This window comes from Diplotaxodon limnothrissa, linkage group LG7, assembly GCF_057381915.1.
Source record: "Diplotaxodon limnothrissa isolate DT_005_m linkage group LG7, D_limnothrissa_male_GT1.1, whole genome shotgun sequence".
In the NCBI taxonomy this organism is placed as follows: domain Eukaryota; kingdom Metazoa; phylum Chordata; class Actinopteri; order Cichliformes; family Cichlidae; genus Diplotaxodon; species Diplotaxodon limnothrissa.
The window spans coordinates 52,654,400-52,675,093 of record NC_140602.1 but is presented as its reverse complement, the minus strand read 5'-3'; the positions used below and the strand labels follow the sequence as shown (position 1 = coordinate 52,675,093).

General features: G+C 42.5%; 1 protein-coding gene across 1 annotated transcript in view; it reads right to left on the bottom strand.

Moving 5' to 3' along the window:
• ntng2b (netrin g2b) overlaps positions 1-20,694 on the bottom strand; it is a 73,061-nt gene that overhangs the window by 31,020 nt on the left and 21,347 nt on the right. Inside the window, 1 exon segment of the mRNA XM_085357117.1 lies at positions 920-1,098. Within this exon segment, the coding sequence (XP_085213243.1) occupies positions 920-1,098 (179 nt within the window).

Sequence of the window (20,694 nt, the reverse complement as noted above, 5' to 3'; positions counted from 1 at the left end):
TGTTTTGGACTACCTCTCAAAGTCCTGAAGTAATTACTGAACCCGCCTCCTCCATTCTTCCTAATTTTATTTTGCTGCTCTCTCTCTAATCCCCATATTCACGGGCGCTCATCACATATGGATGTTTTAAGAGAGCACTACCACTTTGCTACACTCGCATCAAAACTTTCGCCTCTCTTGCATATTTTTTTTTCCCCGAGATTGTACTAACAGTTAGCCTAGCCCGAGCATGCATAATGCAATCTGTAGAGGCTCTTTCGTGAGCCGTGGCCGTTTTGTGTAGCATTTCGACGGAGCGAGCTGCAAACATTTGAATTTTTAAAATTCCACTAATGGGATTCAGTTAAAAAAAAAAAGAAAAAATGGGCGGTGGGCTCGGGAGTTGCGTCGGTACCATTAGAACTGGGTCGGAAATGTCAGGCAGATTTAAAACAAAAGGCTAACAATAGAGCCATTCTCTGCAGTGTGTTTGTGTGTGTGTGTGAGTGCACAAGTACAGGTGTGCAGTTGCGGGTTTCTGTGTGCATCTCTTGTGCTCCTAAGTGTCTCAGTGTCTGTTTGGAAGGAGAAAGGCTAGGGAGGGGCTGGCCTAGATTATTATTTTATCATATCTAGCTACTGTAGCTGGCTACTGAGAGGATTTCCTCCCCACACACTCCCACGTCATGACACGGCTCTGATGTGCTCTCTGCACAGAGGTGACAACAACTCAGCCTCTTCACCCTTTTCTTTCTTTTCCAGCCTGCTTTTATGCAGGACGTCAGAGTGACAGAAAACCTCTTTCATAAGTCGGCAACGATGGAAGCCACGGTTCAGATTGCTTCCGCAAAAAGTAGTCTTACAGTTGTGCAGCTCTATTATAATAAAGAAGGCTGATAGGTGTTATTAAAAAGAGTCAGTGATGTTATTTCTAACTTACACGTGTTGGGGGTTCCGTTGGGTGCCGGCAGGTAGGAACCTGCTTTCCAGGACTTGGCTTTGAAGCCCTTCTTGCAGCGCTGGCAGTCCTGGCCTGTGGTGTTGTGTTCACACTGGCACTGGAGGTTCCCGCCATCCTCATCTGGCAGGCACTGGGAGGCGTGGAGGTTACACTTACACCTTAAACAGAAATAGAACGGACGCCCGTAAGACAAAATGTTCATGCGATGTGTGAGAGCTGACTGTGTATAAAGCTGCGGGAATAAGCTGTAATCACACCCAGGTTACAGTTACAGTGTTAATCATACTCTGTATTTTCCATGTTCACCAAAGTGCAGCTGTGGACTGCTGAGTTCCCTGTGCACAGACATGCCGCACACTTCTTGTTCTTGTGTTTAATTCTTTAGCGAATACTCTAAATCAGCGGTCCCCAACCCCCGGGCCTCGGACTGGTACCGGTCCGTGAGTTGTTTGGTACCGGGCCGCGAGAGATGAGGCTCAGGTGTGAAATGTATAGTTTTCAGGGTTTTTATCGTTTTTCAGCGTTATTTTGTTATCGTTTTTAACTCGGTTTTCCTGGGTCTTTTCACGTGTGTTATGAATAAATCTTCTGTTTTTCGGTACCGGTACTGGTTTTATTTTGTAGTATTTATCCGCGACACCTTAAAGGCCGGTCCGGGAAAATATTGCCGGGCATAAACCGGTCCGTGGCGCAAAAAAGGTTGGAGACCGCTGCTCTAAATTACAGCACGTCACAAAGAGTCAACTAAGTGTGGCCTCGCCGGCGCACTTGTACCAAGCAAACGAGACGAGCAGAATCATAGTTAAAAAATCGCGATGCCCTTGAGACTTGTCACTGTGATAGGTTTATTACTTAACTCTGTTTTTGCTCTCAAATGTATTCAGTGCTTTCTCAGAAAGTACTGGCAGAACTTCAGCGCCCATTTCTATTTTGATGTTTGCTGGTAAAGTTTGTACAGTTGCCAGTCCATCTGATTCTGTTTTTTTGTATTTTACTGGCAGCTGTACTCACACTGACAGTCTAAAGTGACAGCAATGAATTAAACTGCTTAAAAAAAACCTTGCCGGGTAACAAAAGTCCCAACTGAGTCAAAAACACTTAATTCATCAGTTTGTCAGGTGATAGAAAATAAATCAGCAGCTATTTTGATAATCTTCTCAGAACATTATTTCAAATTTTTTGGGTGCAAGAAGTCATAGGTGAGGTTTTTCTTTTAATCACATATAATATTAAACTAAATATATTTGGCTTGTGGGGCAACTTAAAAAGGTCGATCTGTACTCCTGGAAATTTTATTAGCCCTTTGTCACACATTGTACAATATTTAGTACTACCACTTTATAGGACATCTGAGCATTAATATGATTATAATAGCCAGTAGTATAATAGTATATGAAATAGAGAAGTAACTGACAGTAGAACACATGAGATATGAGTAATAAATACTCATATGATTTTTTTTTTACATTTTATTTATTTGACTCATGATTTTTTTTCCACATTTAAACATATCAATGAACAGTGATCGTAGTAGTATTTTTAATATGTTGGTAACAATGGGATAATCTGCCAGCACATCAGTGTAATAGCTGGACTAACTAACTAATCCCTTTTTAAAAATTTTGTGATTACTCTCAGTATAACTGTGTATGTTGGAACAGGGTAAAGGTCCTTTACCATAATAATAACATGAAATGAAATAGAAACTGGTAGCGTTTAGCAGCCCGCAGTCATCAGAACTTTTACTGAACTTTACAAGGGTCTTCAGGTAGCAAACACACAAATCACAACAACAAACATAACATTTTTTACTGTATTGTCTTGAAACAAGGGAGCCCTGTATGGAACATAATGCCTGAAGGTATTTCAGTATTAATTACCGGTGATATAGTGTTAGAGCACACCTAGATAAAATACAGATCACCTCAGTTTGGTCTATTAAGGACCCCCGTACACCACACCTGATATCTGCACAAAACCGCTGCCAGGCAATTTAAAAAAATGAACAAACAAAGAAAAAAGCAGTGGGACTGTACTGCTATTTAAATGAATTCCAGTACAGAGTGATGCATCACTGATAGTAATCTGATATGCAGCAGTAGTCTGTAGCCAGTAGTCTGACATGGATCACTGGTGCATATCAAACTACTGGTGAGACCTAGGTGAATGTTAGTATGGCATCTATGTCGATTTATTTTATTGTTACTAATATTTTCATTGGGAATTTGAACATAATTTACAATTTTAATGTTATTTAGAAGTTATTTGGAGTGTGTGGATCTTCACTTCATGACATCATTCGTGTTAGTAATGGCCCTCTATATTAGACTGCTAGTAGCCCATGACGTTTGTAAAATGAACATACAGTACCCCCTTTTAATTTAAATAATGCACTCATTAAATTATTTAATCAAAAGTATGTTACCATATTTTTAATATCTTTCAAAACATATTGTAAAGATATTACTACGCTGCGATCATTACACAAATTATTATTGCCAATATTAATATGTAACTATAGTAACAGTGGAATCAGCTGATTAGTTTAATCATAAATTAATTAAAATCAAAAACAATGACTGAATTCAGTTTAATTCAATGTTATTTGCAACAACATTTGTTTACAATACTAGAAAGGAAAACCCAACGACAAGACAACTCCCTATGAGCAAGCACTTTGTGACAGTGGGAAGGAAAAACACCCTTTAACAGGAAGAAACGTCAGACTCAGGGAAGAGCAGCCATCTGCCACAGCCGAAGTCAAACTGGGAGCTGGTTCCATAAAACACAGCTAAAGAACCACAAGCAAGCCTGCAGTCCGAGAGTGGCGTACTCTATTTGAGTGATATGGTACTATGAGATCTGCATAGTGTAATTTTATCAGCTTATTTATTTGTGAGTCAAAGTATATGTTAATGTTGTTCTTCCCTTCTCAACCCCCCCCCAACTAAGTCTGGACTTTAAAGAGAAAACAAATCAGAGTACACTGAAGGTGCCACAACTGTTGATAATCCATTTATCCACTTGCTTTCTGACACCGTCATTTCTGAGCAAATTATTGTTTGCAATTAGTGCCGGTGAAATTCAAGCATCTGAGCGTAGGTGCTTCTGTGGTTGTGTGTGTGTGTGCGCACCTTTGGGCAATTGACCTCAGCAGAGGACAGGGCCCAGGTGGGCTGATCCAGAGGCTGAAGTTCTGCCAAAAAAAGGAAATGAGGATCTTAAGGACACTCGGCAGCTACGACTTTAAATTACAGCCTTTTCCAGATGAGCGACTGGACTCCAATCTAGTTTGTTCCACTGGAGTGAACACCTATCCGTCTGCATCAAATATTCAAAGAATGGCCTCTGTATTCTGACGAGATGACTACTTCAATCTTCCTTTTGCATCCTTTTTTTTTTTTTTGGGGTGGGGGGGACTTTCAAAAATATGAATTATGATGACTAAAACTTAAAACGGAAAGAAATCGAGACAGTTGATCTGCACCATGAGTCTTACACAGAGTCGCGCAGATTACCTCAGTTTCTCTCCGATCACTGGAGGAGTTGACAGGATGTGCCACAGAGAATCCATCCACCAACAAGGCCTTGTTTACTGCCTGCTTCCTGAAGGACACGAGCTGTCCACTTAGCAAAGACTGAAATTGAACATCTCTTTTTCATGGAGAGAACGGTGCGTGCGCGAGAGCGAACGTGTTTCAAATGAGACGAGTGTGTGCGTGCGCGTTTGTGTGTGTGTTTCTGCTTCGTGTGACGCATTTGCCTGCGAGCGTCGATGACAGACAACAGATCAGAGAAGCTGAGGCGCGGTGACTAATGCCGGCACTGAGTGACTGACAGCGCCGAACATATCACTACTTCTCATCTCCTGTATCTTCAGTGATAAATCTCATCTGTCTCATCTTGAAAATGTAAGCGGGCTGAGTCCAAAACCTAGAAGCTGGAGATTAAACACAATGCTGAGGAAGAGCGAGCGGTTTCTAGGTATGCTGCTGTGCATTTTCAGGCTCACGGGCTTCATGCCATCAGAAATGGCCTTCTTTCTGTCACTTAGCTGGAGAGCACAAAAACCTGCGTGTGTGTTTGTGTGGGTCTGTGTTTCGAGTTGTGAAATATCACTTGCTTTCTCATCTTAACAAAATTCTCTGTTAATTAACTCGCGTTCAGGAAGCCTCAGAGTCTCACAGGCTGAAACTTTTTCTCGGACGCTTCATCTCCTTGACCTCCTTTTCTGACTCCTTCCACACAGGACAACCCAGGAAGACTCGGAGTACATCTAGCCTTGCACTCTTTCCGCATGAATGATGTTGACACTCTTGACTTTTCAAGTGCAGTGTTCCTGTAGCTCTCTCTGTCTCTCTTTCGGATGACAGCTTGCACTGGGATTTTTCCCGATCCCTGTCTCCAGTCCCCCCGCACACAAATAATACATGGGCACAATCATATGTTAATGTGCAAGATGTCTGCCTTCGCTGCAAAGTCATCAAAGTGGGAGAATCAGCTCTGAGCTGAAGGAAGTTAAGATGGGACAGCTGGATCCATCACAACAGTCTATTTGCTTGGAGTGGGAGAGACAGGGGAGACGAAATTAGAGAAGGTGAGCGGAGGAGGAGAGTGGGAAGGGCAAGAGAAAGCAGGGTAATAAGAGTGTCTAGGAACAGGGGAAAAATAAAGAATGCAAATGAATTCCGGTCTATACAAGAAACCATACATTTAATTAGCTGCTATGATATCTAAGGATATTTTGCCTTAAAGGTAGTCTTGGTTTCTTTGATGCTTATGTGATCCCTTGCATGTTTGTTCTTCTCTCTCACACATGCATCGACACGAGTGACATAATGCATATTTCTGCCAATAATTTTACACAACTCTGCTGACCTACATGAGGCCATAATGCACCAGTTAGGCAGCAGTGTGCCAGCTAAAGCAGAAAGTAGACGACTGCCTACTAATGAACATGAACAAACACACTTTTTTTTAGACTTCTCTTGTGTTTGGTGCGAATACAGGATATAAACAAAATTGGTGTTATGTTAAGTGAAGTTCACTGACTGCTGCAGGATGTTAACACACCGTGAGCAGAAAATGTATTGCCCAACAAACCATGGGCTGTGTGACACTGTTTTTAGTTAAGAAAATGCTTGATGAACTAGCTGTGACTTCTTCTGCACCACCTGAAGTGCACGATGTACTAACTTTCCAAATTCCTGCAAATTGGTGCTTTACAGTTTGAATTGTTAGTGACAAACTCATCCAATTTATATACATTAAGCTCTGCAGTATAAAATAATTACAGCAGAGTTTAAGCTTTTGATTCATATGTGTCCACTTATTTGTCCAGACTTTCCCTTTTATAAATATATCTCCAAAGTTCCAAATAACACAACCTAACTACATCCTGGCCATGAAAACAGGAAATGAAAATCTATTTAGTTGGATTTAAACGTATTTTGTAGAATTGCGGTTATTAAATATCAGCTAATGTCATATCATGGGAGCGATCTACATACACTCCATTAACCTACACTACCATGAGGCAATACCTGGACCCTACAGAGGTTGCACATGTTGTCCAACACCTCCGGGATGGCATGTGTGCCATTGCCAGCTGTGTCTCCCAGCACAGAGAATGGAGGAGATTCTGGAGAGCTGGACAGGACCGTAGAAGGTCATTAACCCATCAGCAAGACCACTGTCTGCGCTTTTGTGTAAGGATAAACAGGATGAGCACTGCCAGAGCTACAAAGTGACCAGCAGGGAATGTCTCTGACCAAACAATCAAAGGCAGACTTCATGATGTTGTCCTCAGCACCGTGGAGCTGGTGGAATACGAGTATTGGCAGGGTCTGGAGAAGACCAACAGTCTTCTCATTAGGACCATGTCCTGACGTTGTCAGACATGCATACGAGCACGTGGGGGCTGTAAAAACTATAACATTTCGTAAAATGGACTAACCTGCCGCATCAGTGGGTTGCTAATTTTCATTTCCATCAAACGACGTGGCATCCTTTGGTTCCTAACACATTACCCAGTCCATATCAGTGTCGATATCCAACATGTTTCTTTTCCCATTGAGATCTGATGTGCCTTTAATTTTTTTGAGCAGGGTATTTTCAGGTTACCCTGAAACAATTTTCAGACATATTGCAGATTGGTGGTTATTATAGGGCATATAATTATTATATCTCTCTATGTGCATCTGTGTCCAGCCCTGTCTGCCTTTGTCTTTGTCCATTCTCCCCGCAGCGTGTCTGTCTGAAGTCATGTCGGCCATGTGTATTTAATGATATGAAGACTGCCTGTTTTAGACAGCAGAGACGCAGCAATTAGGGGAATAAATAAGACGAAAGATAAACAAACATCAAGGGGGAGTCATGTGGTGGCAGAGCCTGAGAAAGCAGCTGGAAGCAGCAGTTAGTGGGGCTTTATCTGTCTCTTTACTGTAGTTGAAGCATATTCCTCTATTCCTCTCTAGGGACACTGCTATCACTCCCTCTCTCCTATTTTCCGTTTTGCACTCTTCTCCCACTGTATCTGTTGCTACCCCCCCCCCCCCCCCCCCCACTCCAAAAAAAAAAAATAAATCCATCTCCTCCACCCTTTCCTTTGGCTCTTGATCTCTGTTTTCTCATTTTATCCTCCATCTCTTTCCCCCTTCTGTCAGTTTACGTATGTTCCCCTTTTAGCCAGTCGCATCAGTGTTCACCGAAGAGTGCATTGACTAAATTGGGTTGCGGACATGTGTTTGAGAGGAGTGGGTTGAGGAGAAAATAGAGGGGATTTAGACCATGTGGGGGGCTGAGCAGTCAGTACAGCAGGGAGTAGGGCAGTTGTGTCAAAGCCCTGACAGTCTGCCTGCCTCTCCGACTACAGCGGTGAGAGTTGGAGGAGGAGTAGAGGGAGGGTCTGCATTGACGTGCTCTAACCTGTGATGACAGACCGCATTGATGCGGCTCTGACCCAGCAGGAGGACTCCCTCCTTCTCCACTCTCTGTTCGATCAACCGTCACTGAGAAGGCCCACTCGACACTTGCAACTATTCCCTCTCTGGAAACCGGAAAACTCACAACTGGCTAAACAACCTGCTGTAGTAATAGTAGAGAGAGAGGCTAATAGGCATTGTGTGTCAGGGCCTGTTTGCCAGAGACAGAAAGCCTTAACATGACTGCTTTATGAATCTGTTTATTTCTATACCACACAGGAATGAGGTAGATGGATATACATAATGTGTGGCTGTATTAAGTATTATAATAAATTACATTTGTATTATGATTGTGGTTTTAGCTAAATTGTAGAAAGAAAAGCACATTTCAGTAACCTCAAGCAAGTGTTTTATGTGCTGTGCCCATAAAACAGTGTAATTATACTACGTGGTACACTTATGCTACTGTTCAAACTGTGTTTGTATTGCAGTGTTGGATATTTTGGCATCCAACAAATGAAACACATTTTCAGTGAACTGATAGTTTGCAGCTCGCCAGATTTCCTCATTATGTTGATTAAAAAGTGTAATCCTGATATTACATAAACACAATTTCTGTGACAGGGCTGATAAAAGAGGCAGAGAAGTGCACTATAATCATAACGAATGCAATAGTCCAGCAGTTTGTCTACAATGCCAGATTTTGTACAGATTCGATTTAGTTTCTGTGGTTTTGAGCTCGTAGTTTGGTCCAGAAACTTTTTGTAATTTATATTTTGTCAATTGTGTCTAAATATTTGACCTTCTCTGTGCAGAATGATGCATATTTGATGGGTTTGAGTCTACAAATTGTTTTTTCTGTGCCCCTTGAATCAGAATTCAAAACATGTTCTGAATATATTTTTTTTTGTTAGATCACAAATAGTTTGGAAGACCGATTGGATTGAGTATAAAAACGGAAGAGTGAAGGGCATCTTCAGTCTAACTTAGAAATTAAAGAAAAACAATGAAATCATTGAAATGTTAATTTATAGGCAGAGGTAATAGATGTACCTTCAAATTTTAACTGGCTAATTCAACTTTCTATGCAAGAACCTTATCAAATGTAAATTCGTAGCACATCACACATTTTTTAGTTCTCTAAACAGTTCTTATCATGATCACATGCATAAAAGTGTGCTTTTTCTAAACTGTTTGCATTCACACGGGCAGATAAGGGCAGTATTTTCACTTTTTTTCTGTGTTACAGTTTGTTTCCTTTAAGTTATTCAGTGGTTCAGGTATTCATTTCCTGTTACATTTTCAAGCCTTCTGTCCCTTGTATCTTGTCTCCAGTGTTACTTCCTGTTGGTTGTTTTCTTGATTGTACTCAGCTGTGTTTATCTCTAAATACCAATGACTTTGTGGAAAACCGTATTTGCATACACGTCGTATACGTCCTTCCCCTGGCTAGACGATGACAGCTGCAGGAAAGTCCTACGGCACAGTGCATCCCAAGCATACGAGAAAGCAACCGAGTATGAAGTGGGAGTTCCATGAAGCGTAGATCATTGATCAACAGCACGCCTTATTGGCTTCTGCTGAAGTCTTTATCACCACGTCCCCTCCCACTTCCTCCCCTGCCTCGGCTTGTAAATTCAGAGCAGCTAATTGGACATGACTCCGTTTATGTTCCAGCTTCATAAATTTCTTTCTCTGAAGGGAGAGGATCGATTTTCCTCGAGTGCAACCTTCCGTAGCAGCACGAGCTTCTTCAAACGTTCCCTCTCCTCTCTACCACACCTTATCTTTTTTTCCCCTCCCGCTCAGCTATCCATCCATCCACTCACGTGTACTCCCACTTTCGCTCCAGACTAAACAGGTAATCTATAACTGACCACCCCTGCTATTGGATGGTGAGCAGGAATTACAGTTTGCCTCTTTTCACAACCACAGCAGTTCTTTCACATGTTTTCTCTCAGTCCCTCCCACTCTTTCACATTAATAGCAGAGCTGATGATATCTTTTTAAACAAATCATTCCTCCCAAGCACTTTATCGGTCATTATCTAATGTAAACTGTTGACAGCAGAAAAAACACAGATGCTTTAGATATATTTTCGGAATCAATCCTTCCTTCCCTGCCTTCCATTTTTTTAGTTTGAACTTTTTGCTTTGTTCTTGGGTTTTTTTTGTAGAAAGGTTTTTAAAAAGAACATCTACTCGAACAAGGGGAAGGCCTCGGGAACTATGTGTTTATGGGCTACCATTCGTTGTAACACACACACACACACACACACACACACACACACACACACACACACACACACACACACCACTTTCTAAATATGTTCACTGTTGAGGGGTCACTGCATGTTTTCGGCACTGGGAAAAAACTGAAGTGAACAGTCCGGCAAAAATTCAAATTCAAAGGAATGACCTTGGTTGTCTTTGCAATCCACACCCTGTGTGAATTTGTACACTGTGTGTTTGTGTGTGTTTCTGCAGTGGAGTGTTTTGGGACGTGTGACCTCCTTGGTGCGTTTGTGGGGTGATTCATTATTTTAGCACAGTTTGCTCTAAATTTTAAAAAACCTGCTCTCTGAAGTATGTACTATATGCACAGCATCAAACATCTAAATAAGGGAGCCTTAGCACACATCCTGTTCTCCAGTCGGGACCTGCCAGGAGTGACAGAGATATACATTGGAACAATTCAGGTTCCAATGTTTACCATTTTAGCTGGCCTTTCACTCCGCAGAGGTAATTAATATGCTGCTTTTTATTTCCTTTGCTGTTTCCTGTGATACTTTATGTGGTCACAATTTGTAAATGACTTTCTTACTCAGTTAAACACTGAATATATAACTTGCTTTAAGAGTTGGTTCCAGGAGGAGATTGTCTGGTTTCTTAAAATTTGTGGTCTGTAAGAAAATCATTTACGCTGCCAATGTTCAGTTCCCCTCTTTAACATGCAGTTTGCTTTAATGGGCATGTAAGCAATACTCATTATACTGTACATCTATAAACTGTACAGGCTCTTAGTTGTTACCCTGGCAACCCCCTGTAATCGTTTCGGGTTTTTGATTTTGCGTATTAGAAAAAAAAAAGTGTTAGTAAAGCCATGAATATAGCAGACCCTAGACTACATCCATAGCTCCAAAACAGGAGCAGGGTCCCCATGGAGCCTCTACAAGTGGGATGTAGATATCCAGGGGAAGGATATGGAGTAAAGAGCAAGTGAGGAAACAAATTAAATTTGCTGATGCTGGTGTGCTGGTTTTTCTTCTTCTTCTTCGTCTTTTCAAAATTTCATTTAAATTAAACTTTGGCCCTTTTTTTATTAACAAATGAAGAAAATTGTGTGGTGAAGGGAAAAGAAGATAAAATAATAATTGGTTTTGGTTTTTCTTGCTATATTCATGATCATTTCTGGCATTTTTGACACCTTCATGTTTTGCCTGCCTCTGCCCTAAATACATCAGTCATTCACCAGGCATCAAATACTGCCACTTTGTCAAATCTGCCAGCGTCTTGCAGATGTTTTCATAGGCACTGGTATCATGACACACCTTGAAACCTTACAATGACAACACCGAGATAAATCTATCTCCTAACACATCTGACATCAGATTTAAATGCACTGGTATACGTGAGCTTCCTTTCAGTCATGTAGGGTTAATGTTGTGGACAGAAATGTCTTAACTCAAGCAACAGTCTTTTCCTAAACCTCACAAAGCACCCGAACAAGAGAAAACAAAAGCAGAATCAGAAGTGAACCAAAGTTTTAAAATGCAAAGCTCCCAACAGGAACTGCAGTGTCATGGCTGATGAAGTTGTCACTCCACTGCCACCCCTTACACTGCTTAATTGAATTCAGTTCAGTTCAATTTCTACAACACCAAATCACAAGAGGAGTTGCCTTAAGGCCTTTTATATAATAATAGAGAGGAAACCTCAACAATCAACCAAGGACTTGCTGACGGCGGAAAGGAAAAACTCCCTTTTAACAGAAAGAAACCTCCAGACTCATAGAGAGGCAGACACCTGCCGTGACCAGTTGGGCCAGTGGGTGACGGCACTGATGTGTTTTTTAGTGCAGCGCCATGGGACGTGTGACCGAACAGTAAAGCCAGACACACTGAGATGAGAACCATCAACCAACCGTGCTGACTGATCAACCCCTTTAGACAATGAATCAAAATGATAACATTAAAAAAAGCTTAAAATATGTGACATCATTAAAAGTCATTAATAGCATTTGTATTTGAAGCTGCTGAGTAGAATCTTAGATTTTTTGATTCTGCATCAAAAACAATTAGAAAACCTCTCATGCAGCCAGAAACTGTCATTCATTCTTTATGCGCTTTAGTTACAGTTATACTAATCTCTGTGTTTAGTATAGAGACAGAAATGAGAAAGCCCCACATCGACGTTTTTGCTTGGGCGATCGTGGCTCAAGAGTTGGGAGTTCGCCTTGTAATCGGAAGCTTGCCAGTTCGAGCCCCGGCTTGGACAGTCTCAGTCGTTGTGTCCTTGGGCAAGACACTTCACCCGTTGCCTACTGGTGGTGGTCAGAGGGCCCGGTGGCGCCAGTGTTCGGCAGCCTCGCCTCTGTCAGTGCACCCCAGGGTGGCTGTGGCTACAATGTAGCTTGCCATCACCAGTGTGTGTGAATGGGTGGGTGACTGGTTGTGTAAAGAGCTTTGGGGTCCTTAGGGACTAGTAAAGCGCTATACAAATACAGACCATTTACTTTCTTTTTTGTTTTGTTTTCTTTGTTTGGTCGTCTCTACATGATTCTGATGAAAAGTTATTGCACTATAAATAACATATGCTGAATGTTATCACCCATGAATAGATGCACCCTCAAAAGTCAGTGACCACTGTGATGGGTGACCCTTATTAATTCGTACACACAAGACATATTTTACTGGCATTTGGCACTTGGCAGGTGGTAATTTAAGAGCCTGCATGCCAGCATTGTAATATTCATGATGCATGATGCAGCATGAATGATGCAGGCTGGCTGACACTGTCGTACTGAGGCAGACATGTCACTGCATCTTAAGCCCTCTTTCACTAAAGAGAGAGTCCAGCCTTTTGCTCCAGCCGGCCCCCGGTTGTCTTGAGCTCACCGTGTGACTGTGCTGGATATTATAGTGCAGCCTCCCTGCAGAGTCCTTACTGCTGCTGAATGTATTTTAATGAACACTACAGCAAAGACTAACACCTGGGGAGAGAGGAAATTGGGTGTGAGTTGTAGGGAGGGAGTCGTTATACATCCTCCTTTATTTAAGATATAAACAAGGAAGATGGCCTAATAGATGAAGGGAGGCAGCTGGGTGTGTGTACGTTCGTGGGGAGGCAGGGGGGTGAAAAAGTGATGAAGAAATAGAAACTCCGGGACAATATGCAAGGTTCTTCCTGTTGTGTGGTCCCCCGCAGAGTCCTGAAGGGCGATATAGATCTTTGCAGGATCTTTAAGTTGTTTTTTAGGCTTTTTAAGCTGTTGCGTATATCACAAAACTCATATGTGGATCTCTTCTCTCTGATGGCATATACCCGCTGTATGAACTTGAAATTTGAACCATGAATGCACTTACAAATCTGTTTTCAGAAATTAGCATTGTGCAAACACATTTGCAAACCTACACCCGCAGGCTTTTACCCGTGTTTAGCTACTCATCTAATTACTTTACTATACATGCTTTCTTTTTGTTAGGTGCATGTCCTTTCATTTAAGCAGAAAAAAAAACTAGTTTGTAAAAAGTCTCCCAAAAGTCACTAAAACTTGAACATGTGCATTCACACCAGACGCAAACATACACGCGCGAATGCAAACAGTTTTTGTATTACAGCGCAATTTGTGTTTCTGTGCGTGCGTGTGTGCGTATGTGTTAAAGTCTAATTCCGGAGAGACCGTAGAGGGGAGAATGCCTGGGGAAGAGGAGCTGAGCTGGGATCATCCAGAGGACAAGGGTTAATATAATTATCCTGCTAAAACCTTGAGACTGAAAGAACATCATTAGTCATAGCAAGAGGAGAGCTACCCAAGCCGCAGGCCAGAGGAGATGAGGAGAGAGGAACAGAGGAGGAGAAAGGGGAAATAGGAAAGCAGAGCTTCAAAACCCCACCAGTGCAGTTAGCAAGACAATTAGCACAAAGAGTAAAACTTGGGGGTCCTTGTTAAAAAAAGAAGAAGAAAGGACAGTGTTTAATAGCACTCTAAGCAGTGGCTGAAACTGTGTCGCTTATTCAGTAATTGTTATATTCTGCTTAATAATCTCTCTATAAATGAATTACTGGAGGAAAAAAATGAATTGAATGAAATTACAGTCATATTTAAACTATATACATAATGATGCTCTTTTGAGGCAAATTCTCAGCATAATTTTGCAATAAATGGAATGAACTCTGCTTTAAGGAGGTTTAACATGAAGCCGTTTTTATCGAAGGGCACAGTATTTTCTATTCATAAGCATAATAAAGACCTCAAAGATTCACTTGGAGCAGGTGAATTCACTGATCAGTCCTCCTCTTGTCACTTCAGGTGAAATATGTGAGGATGGTGGGCATAACTTGTGTGGTGGGGGTGACTTTGTATGAAATATTGAAAGGGATGGGGAGCAGCGTACAAACTACAGGGGAGCCCGCGTGGGTTGTCTTAATAAGACCCAAGCACCTCTGAAAACATGATTTGTTAAAGTTCAGGGAGAAGGAGTCACGTTTGCTGTTACGACTCTTTCAACAAACAACGACTCTTTGACCGACCTTGCAACTCTCCGTGAGTTTGTAGCGCTGAAAGATGCACAGGTGACTTGTTCCTATTATTAATGCAAAAAAAAAAGAAGAAAAGAAACCCCACCCTAAACCCTACTGGCGAAGTTAAGGTTTTGCTAGCCCACTGTATGTAGCCAAATGACAGAAACTGGGTTGTTTATGAACACATAACATAACAGAATGATATATATGGGTGGCGATAATCACCAGAAAACTTTCAATTCAATTTGATATATACAGGCCCAAATCCAAATAGTAGTCTCTAAAGGTGTTTATATTGTAAAGATGCTACAATAATGCAGAGAAAACCCCAACAACCAGACAATTCCCTGTCAGGAAGAATTTGGCAACAGTGGGGAGGAAAAACTCTCTTTTAACAGGAAATAACTTCTAGCAAAACCAGGCTTAGGGAGGGCAGTCATCTGCCACGACCGGTTGGATGTGAGTGGAGGGGGACGGATTATAAGACTCTGTGGAAGAGAGCCAGAAATGAATGCATACACTTCCTACAATCATTATAATAAGATTCTTATTAATAGAGATAATGATTAGAAATAAACCATATCAAGTGCTTTATGAATGCTGTACATTTTTCTAGCCACGCAAAAAAGTGGCATGATTTTTTTTAATGCTTGAAAAATAAGCATGGCTGTCAATTACAACAATTGTCTAATCTATTACTTTAATCTTTTAAAATTTAATCTGTTAAATGTTGCTTTTAAACTTAAGCTGTTATTTACTAGGGGTGCAACGATACACAAAATTCACGGTTCGGTTCGGTTCGATACTTTGGTGTCACGGTTCGATATTTTTTCAATACAAAAAAAATGTTCATGCCTTTTTAATTTGTCATTTATTAAAATTATAAAAATATATTTTAACTCAAAAGTACAGTTTTTAAATTTAATGTTGCTGAAATAACAAAGTAATAAAAAAAATTAATCTATCTGATCGAGAAATCACTCGTCTTTGGAAAAGAGAGTTTATTACAGAGAAATGGCTCTTTCCAAAATAAAAGCTATACTTTACGCTTCTTCTGGGCTATATTCTCAGCAGCATATTAAACATATCAGGTCCCCATAAGGAGAATCGTGTGCTAACGGCTGTCTAAATGACTCGGGTAAAGTTTGTAGCATGCTTGTTGTTTTTGTCTGCCTCCACTTGTCTTTGCACTAGGGTGATGTCGGCGTAAATGTGCAGTCATATTCGTTGTGTTCCCACTAGTGCTGTCAGCGTTAATCTGAAATGACGTTAACGCCACAACACGGCAAATCTCTGTTAACGAGCTACCGCGGATCACCCCGTGCGTGGGGCTGGACAGCCAACATGTTAACGAGCTAACTGGGCTAACACACTAGTTCCCACCAATGTAATTGAGCATTGCGTGGCACATCCAACATGCTGTTTTACTTTAGTCCGTGACGCGCTTACCTTCAGGGTCATACGTCACATGAAAACCAAAATAGTTCCTAACACACATCTGAATGAGGGTGGGGGAGGTTCAATTTGCCATGTTGCAAGGAGAGCTTAACTTCTGTCTCGCTAGCTTGCCCTGCACTCAGTGAATCTGCGTTCGACTACTCCGCCTAGGCTGCACTGTCGAGCTCAGATCTACAGAGCGCTCAACACAGACAGCATTGTCAGAAGGAAAGTTGATCAAATAAATTAAAAATTTTGTATTGTTCGATACATATGCGTACCGAACCGAAAGCACTGTATCAAATGGTTCAATATCGATACGAGTATCGTTGCACCCCTATTATTTACTTATTTATCCGTGGGTACGTAGAGTACAGGTTAGCCCATTTGCCGAGCACGTGAAAGATTCCTTAACTGAGTATGGGAAGACTCCTTGGTACTGTTGCGTCAGGAAGAGAATTTGGTGTAAAACTCTTGGCCAAATCGAGAGAGTAGCTGAAAGAAGCTTGTGTTTATTTGTTACTTTTAGTACAAATTGCATTAATTAACCCTAATACACTATGCAGCATATATAACTTTGTTAATATTCTCTCATTTATTTTTGGAGACTTAATATCAGATTGCTGGTTAGCTGAGAAACACAAAAGTACACAGCCAACTAAACTGACGTTATGATTAATAATTTAGCTTTTTCATAATGTGATAAATGAAAAAAAGGTGTTAATTCTTTATTCTTCGTGTATTTAGCAGCTAATTAAAACTTACAAGGAATATAGGAGAAACTGGTCAGTAAACTGAGCTATTTACTAAACTGTACTCCTTCACTACCATAGCAGGAAGTTGCAGCAAGTTCTTGACCTTGAAAAGCACAGTTGACAGAACAATATCTTGTTATAGAGTTTTTGGCTGGGCTACATCAGCAGATAAAGATGAGTCTTCAGCAGATGACAAAAAAGTCAGAAAAGTGCTGAGAATTATTGAGAAGGCGAAAACTTGCAGACTGCAGTACAGCTGAAAGGTCCGGAGGTAGCGGTTTAGAGCCATTTCAGGTCTATTTCTATACAATGGATTTCCCCAAACCCTGCACTAGACAACCTGTCCAGCATGTGTGTCCCCTCCTTTCAGCCTGTAACAACTGAGACCGGCTCCATGCCCTCCTGGGTTTTAATTGCACCTTAGAACACATATGCATCAACACTACAATGAGCGGGTGGAGGGAGGTTTGGAGTCTTCTCCCACCCCCATTCTCTGCGGCCTGCTGGAGCGGGAGGGCTAGTAGGAGGAGTTGGCCGTCCGACTGCGGTCTGGGGTGTGGGGCCTCCCTGCTGCTGCGGAGTCGGGGTGGTCTGCCTCTCCCCACCGCAGGGAAAAGGGTAACACCACCTGGGTCTGGGTGCAATTCCCCCCTCCAGGGGCAAGGGTACCTAGACCCGGTTCGTAGAGTACGCTTGGGGAGTGTGATTGTGTGTACAGCGTCTCTTTATGTCTGTCTCCACGTTGGTTGAGTGTGGAGTGAGTGCATATGAGAGCATGAGGGTGGGAATGGATGTTTGTGTCTGTGTGTGCCTGTATGTCTGTGTCTATATGTCAGGTTGGGTATCAGACGCCACCTCTCTGGGGACACCTCAGGCCCTCCAAGGTTTGGAGGCCTATCTCCACCCACCACCACTTCCCCTGCCGGTGGCGGACTCCCTCAGGTGTCGGTGTGTTGGTGGTTCTTTGTGTCTGGGGGTGGGCGTCCGGGTACACACCGGCTCACTCCTTGGCGGCCGCTTGTCGGGGCCTGGGGCCTGGGGCTCGCTCGGGCCCCTTTGGAGGTGGGGTGCCCCCGGCCTCTCGGCCTGGGGCTCGGTCACTCAGGCGCAGCTGGGGGCCGGCGGAGCTCACGGGCGCGTCACTGCAACTCCCCCTGACTTCTGCTCCGCGGCTGCTGGGCGAGCCCTCATCTGGGACTCTCCTCAGCTCTTACTGGAACAGTGGCGCGGCTGCCCCTCTGTTGGTCTTCCATGGTCTCTTGTGTTCTGGGGGCCTCTGGATGTCTGGAGTTTTGATCTCCTCCATACCCGCTTCACACCCTGGAGGACGGGGCTGTGGCCCCCCCACACTCCCTAGCAGATCATTACATGGAGAAACCTTTGGAATGCAAGCATGCTGATCCACACAGGTATGCACACATGGGTATTCACAGACGCGGACTAAAGCTTTCTTGGCTGCTACCTCAAAGCACACTGTGCGCTGTCTATCTTGCGTGCTGCACAATATCGTTTATTATTTAGTAAATATTGATATCTATGGCTAGCTAGTTTATTGTGATGGTGCTTTGTTTTCTCTATTATTATGTTGCTCTTTGTTGTTTGCTGTCTCCTCTGTTTGTTTTTTTTGTTTGTTTTTTTTTTTCTCCATACAGTTCTTTTTTTTTTTTTCTCTCTCTCTTCCCCCCCCTTCTCACCGTCTCTTCTCCCCTTTGGTTTTCTTTCTTTCTCTCCCCCTCTTTCTCTCATTCATTCCCCCTGTCCTATTTATTAAAAAAAAAAAAAAAAAAAAAAAAAATGACAAAGGATGAACTGAAGCTCTGCCATCACGTAATGTCGCATACTGCTGTTTCTGATGTCATTTTAAAAAAAAAACAAAAAACAAAAAAAAACAAAAACAACTGAGACCGGCTCCATCCTCCCCTGGAGACCCTGAACTGAATAAGCAATTAAGAAAATGAATGGATGTTCTCACTTAATCACTTAATGTGATCAACAGTATTGGCCTGACGGTTGTGGAAGGTGTTAATTATCATTAATAGCTGTAACAACTCAATATTTTTCTTATTCTCTAGTCTCTTTTTTTCTGCTGCCTTGTTTTGCTGGTTTGAAAACTTTGAGACTCCACGGCACATGATGGGACGATGCGGCTGTAAGAGCGAAAGTCTCCGACATCAAACGGCGGCTGATCACAGTGTGAGCCGTTGTGTTCCTCGCAGACAAACACACATTGTCTCTCACGTTGAGGCGCCAGTTGACGAGTTGTTTACCTGTCTACATGTTAGTAATGACAGACGCCTTCCAGGAGCGAAGATGCTGTGTGCTTTTGAGCACGCCTGTAATAATGCGATGCTAATTAATGTGGCCGACTGAGAACAAGCCATCTTTCCAAGGACACCCTCCCTCTACCTCATGTTCTCCCACTTACAATTCCCAGCATGCTTTTCAGCTTTAAAGCACGCTTGCGGTATCAAGAGATTCCCCCCTCACCAGATGCTGGGTAGGGCGTGATGCTGGCGCATGGTGGGGAGTATTCTTTATTGTATTTGTGAATTTAAAAGGATGGTTATGGGATGAGTTGGCGAGCGCGGGCGAGGGCGTTTAAGAAGAAAAGAGAAATCAATCGAAGAGGGCGGGGATTAAAGAAAAAAAATTAATCTGTGAAACAAAACAAAAAAAGACGTGGAATAAAGGGAAAACAGGCAAAATCGCTGACTATAACTTTCTTCCCTTTGGAGGGGAAATAAACTGTGATTATCAAATCAGTTACAACCATTGTGTCATAAATCATCGCATATGAGGGGAGCAATGACACATTCCTCATTCCGGTCCCTCAGCTTTCTGCATGCCTTTCTTTTCTGGGGGAGTGCTCATGAATGATTTAAAAAGTGATCCGTTTCGGAGCCTCGGCTGCCTCGGAGGGAGATAACTCGGAGGGGAGGAGTCTGGGCGAAGGAAGGGTGGGCCACGCATGAAGGTTCCCCGAACATACGAGCCACCACCTTTATGTTCTCCTCATCGCACATCAAGCACAGACTGTGTATTTCATTCATGAAGGGTGGTGAAAGGTGGCAGTATTCAAGCACAAAGCAGTTTTCCTCATCAAACAGAATAAATGCGGAAGTTTTCAACTGTAGTTGGGAAATGCGGCGAGTATGTGGCGAGACTGTGACACTATGCGAGACTATGATGTGCACCGCGGCGGTGGCTGTGTGTGAACTGGAGAATAATATTTACAGAGCATCGCACCTCGCATCATTCATCACAGAATCACACACCCCAGCTAGTCCCATGAAACTAGGAGTTAATCCATCATCTGCCTCCCTCTTTTCTCCCTCTCCCCTCTCCCCCACCTGATCCAGGCTTATACCTCCCATCCTCTCACCTTCACTCTTGCAAAGGACACGAAAGGAAACTTTGGTGTGATTCAAAAATAGCGTGGCAGTCTCCAAAGTCAAAGTCACCCTTGGAAGATAATCAAGACATGAAAAAGACCGGAGGCTCCAAAAAAGAGAGAGCAGAGCAGAGGCATCTGCTCTCCGGTGAGGGAAACGGACACACGCCGAGGCCTCCGAGATCTCCCGCTACCTGCCCCGTCATCCTCATTCATGTTTCTACTACAACGATAGAGCTTTGTAACAATTGGATTAAGCACTGAGAGCCTTTCGGGGTCTAATTAGTCCTTCCTGTAGGATGGAGTGCAACTGCAGGGTTACTTAATCAGGGTTACTTAAGGATCGTGACTTCCAGGTTTTAATGAGTTACAACTTCTTAGCATTGTAATTCACGTCACTGTCAGAGCTGCTAAAAAAAGCAACAATAAAGGATTAAATTAAAACAACTTTTCTTTGAAGCAGTCCTCCATAAAATGCAATTTTATTTAAAAAAAACAACAACAT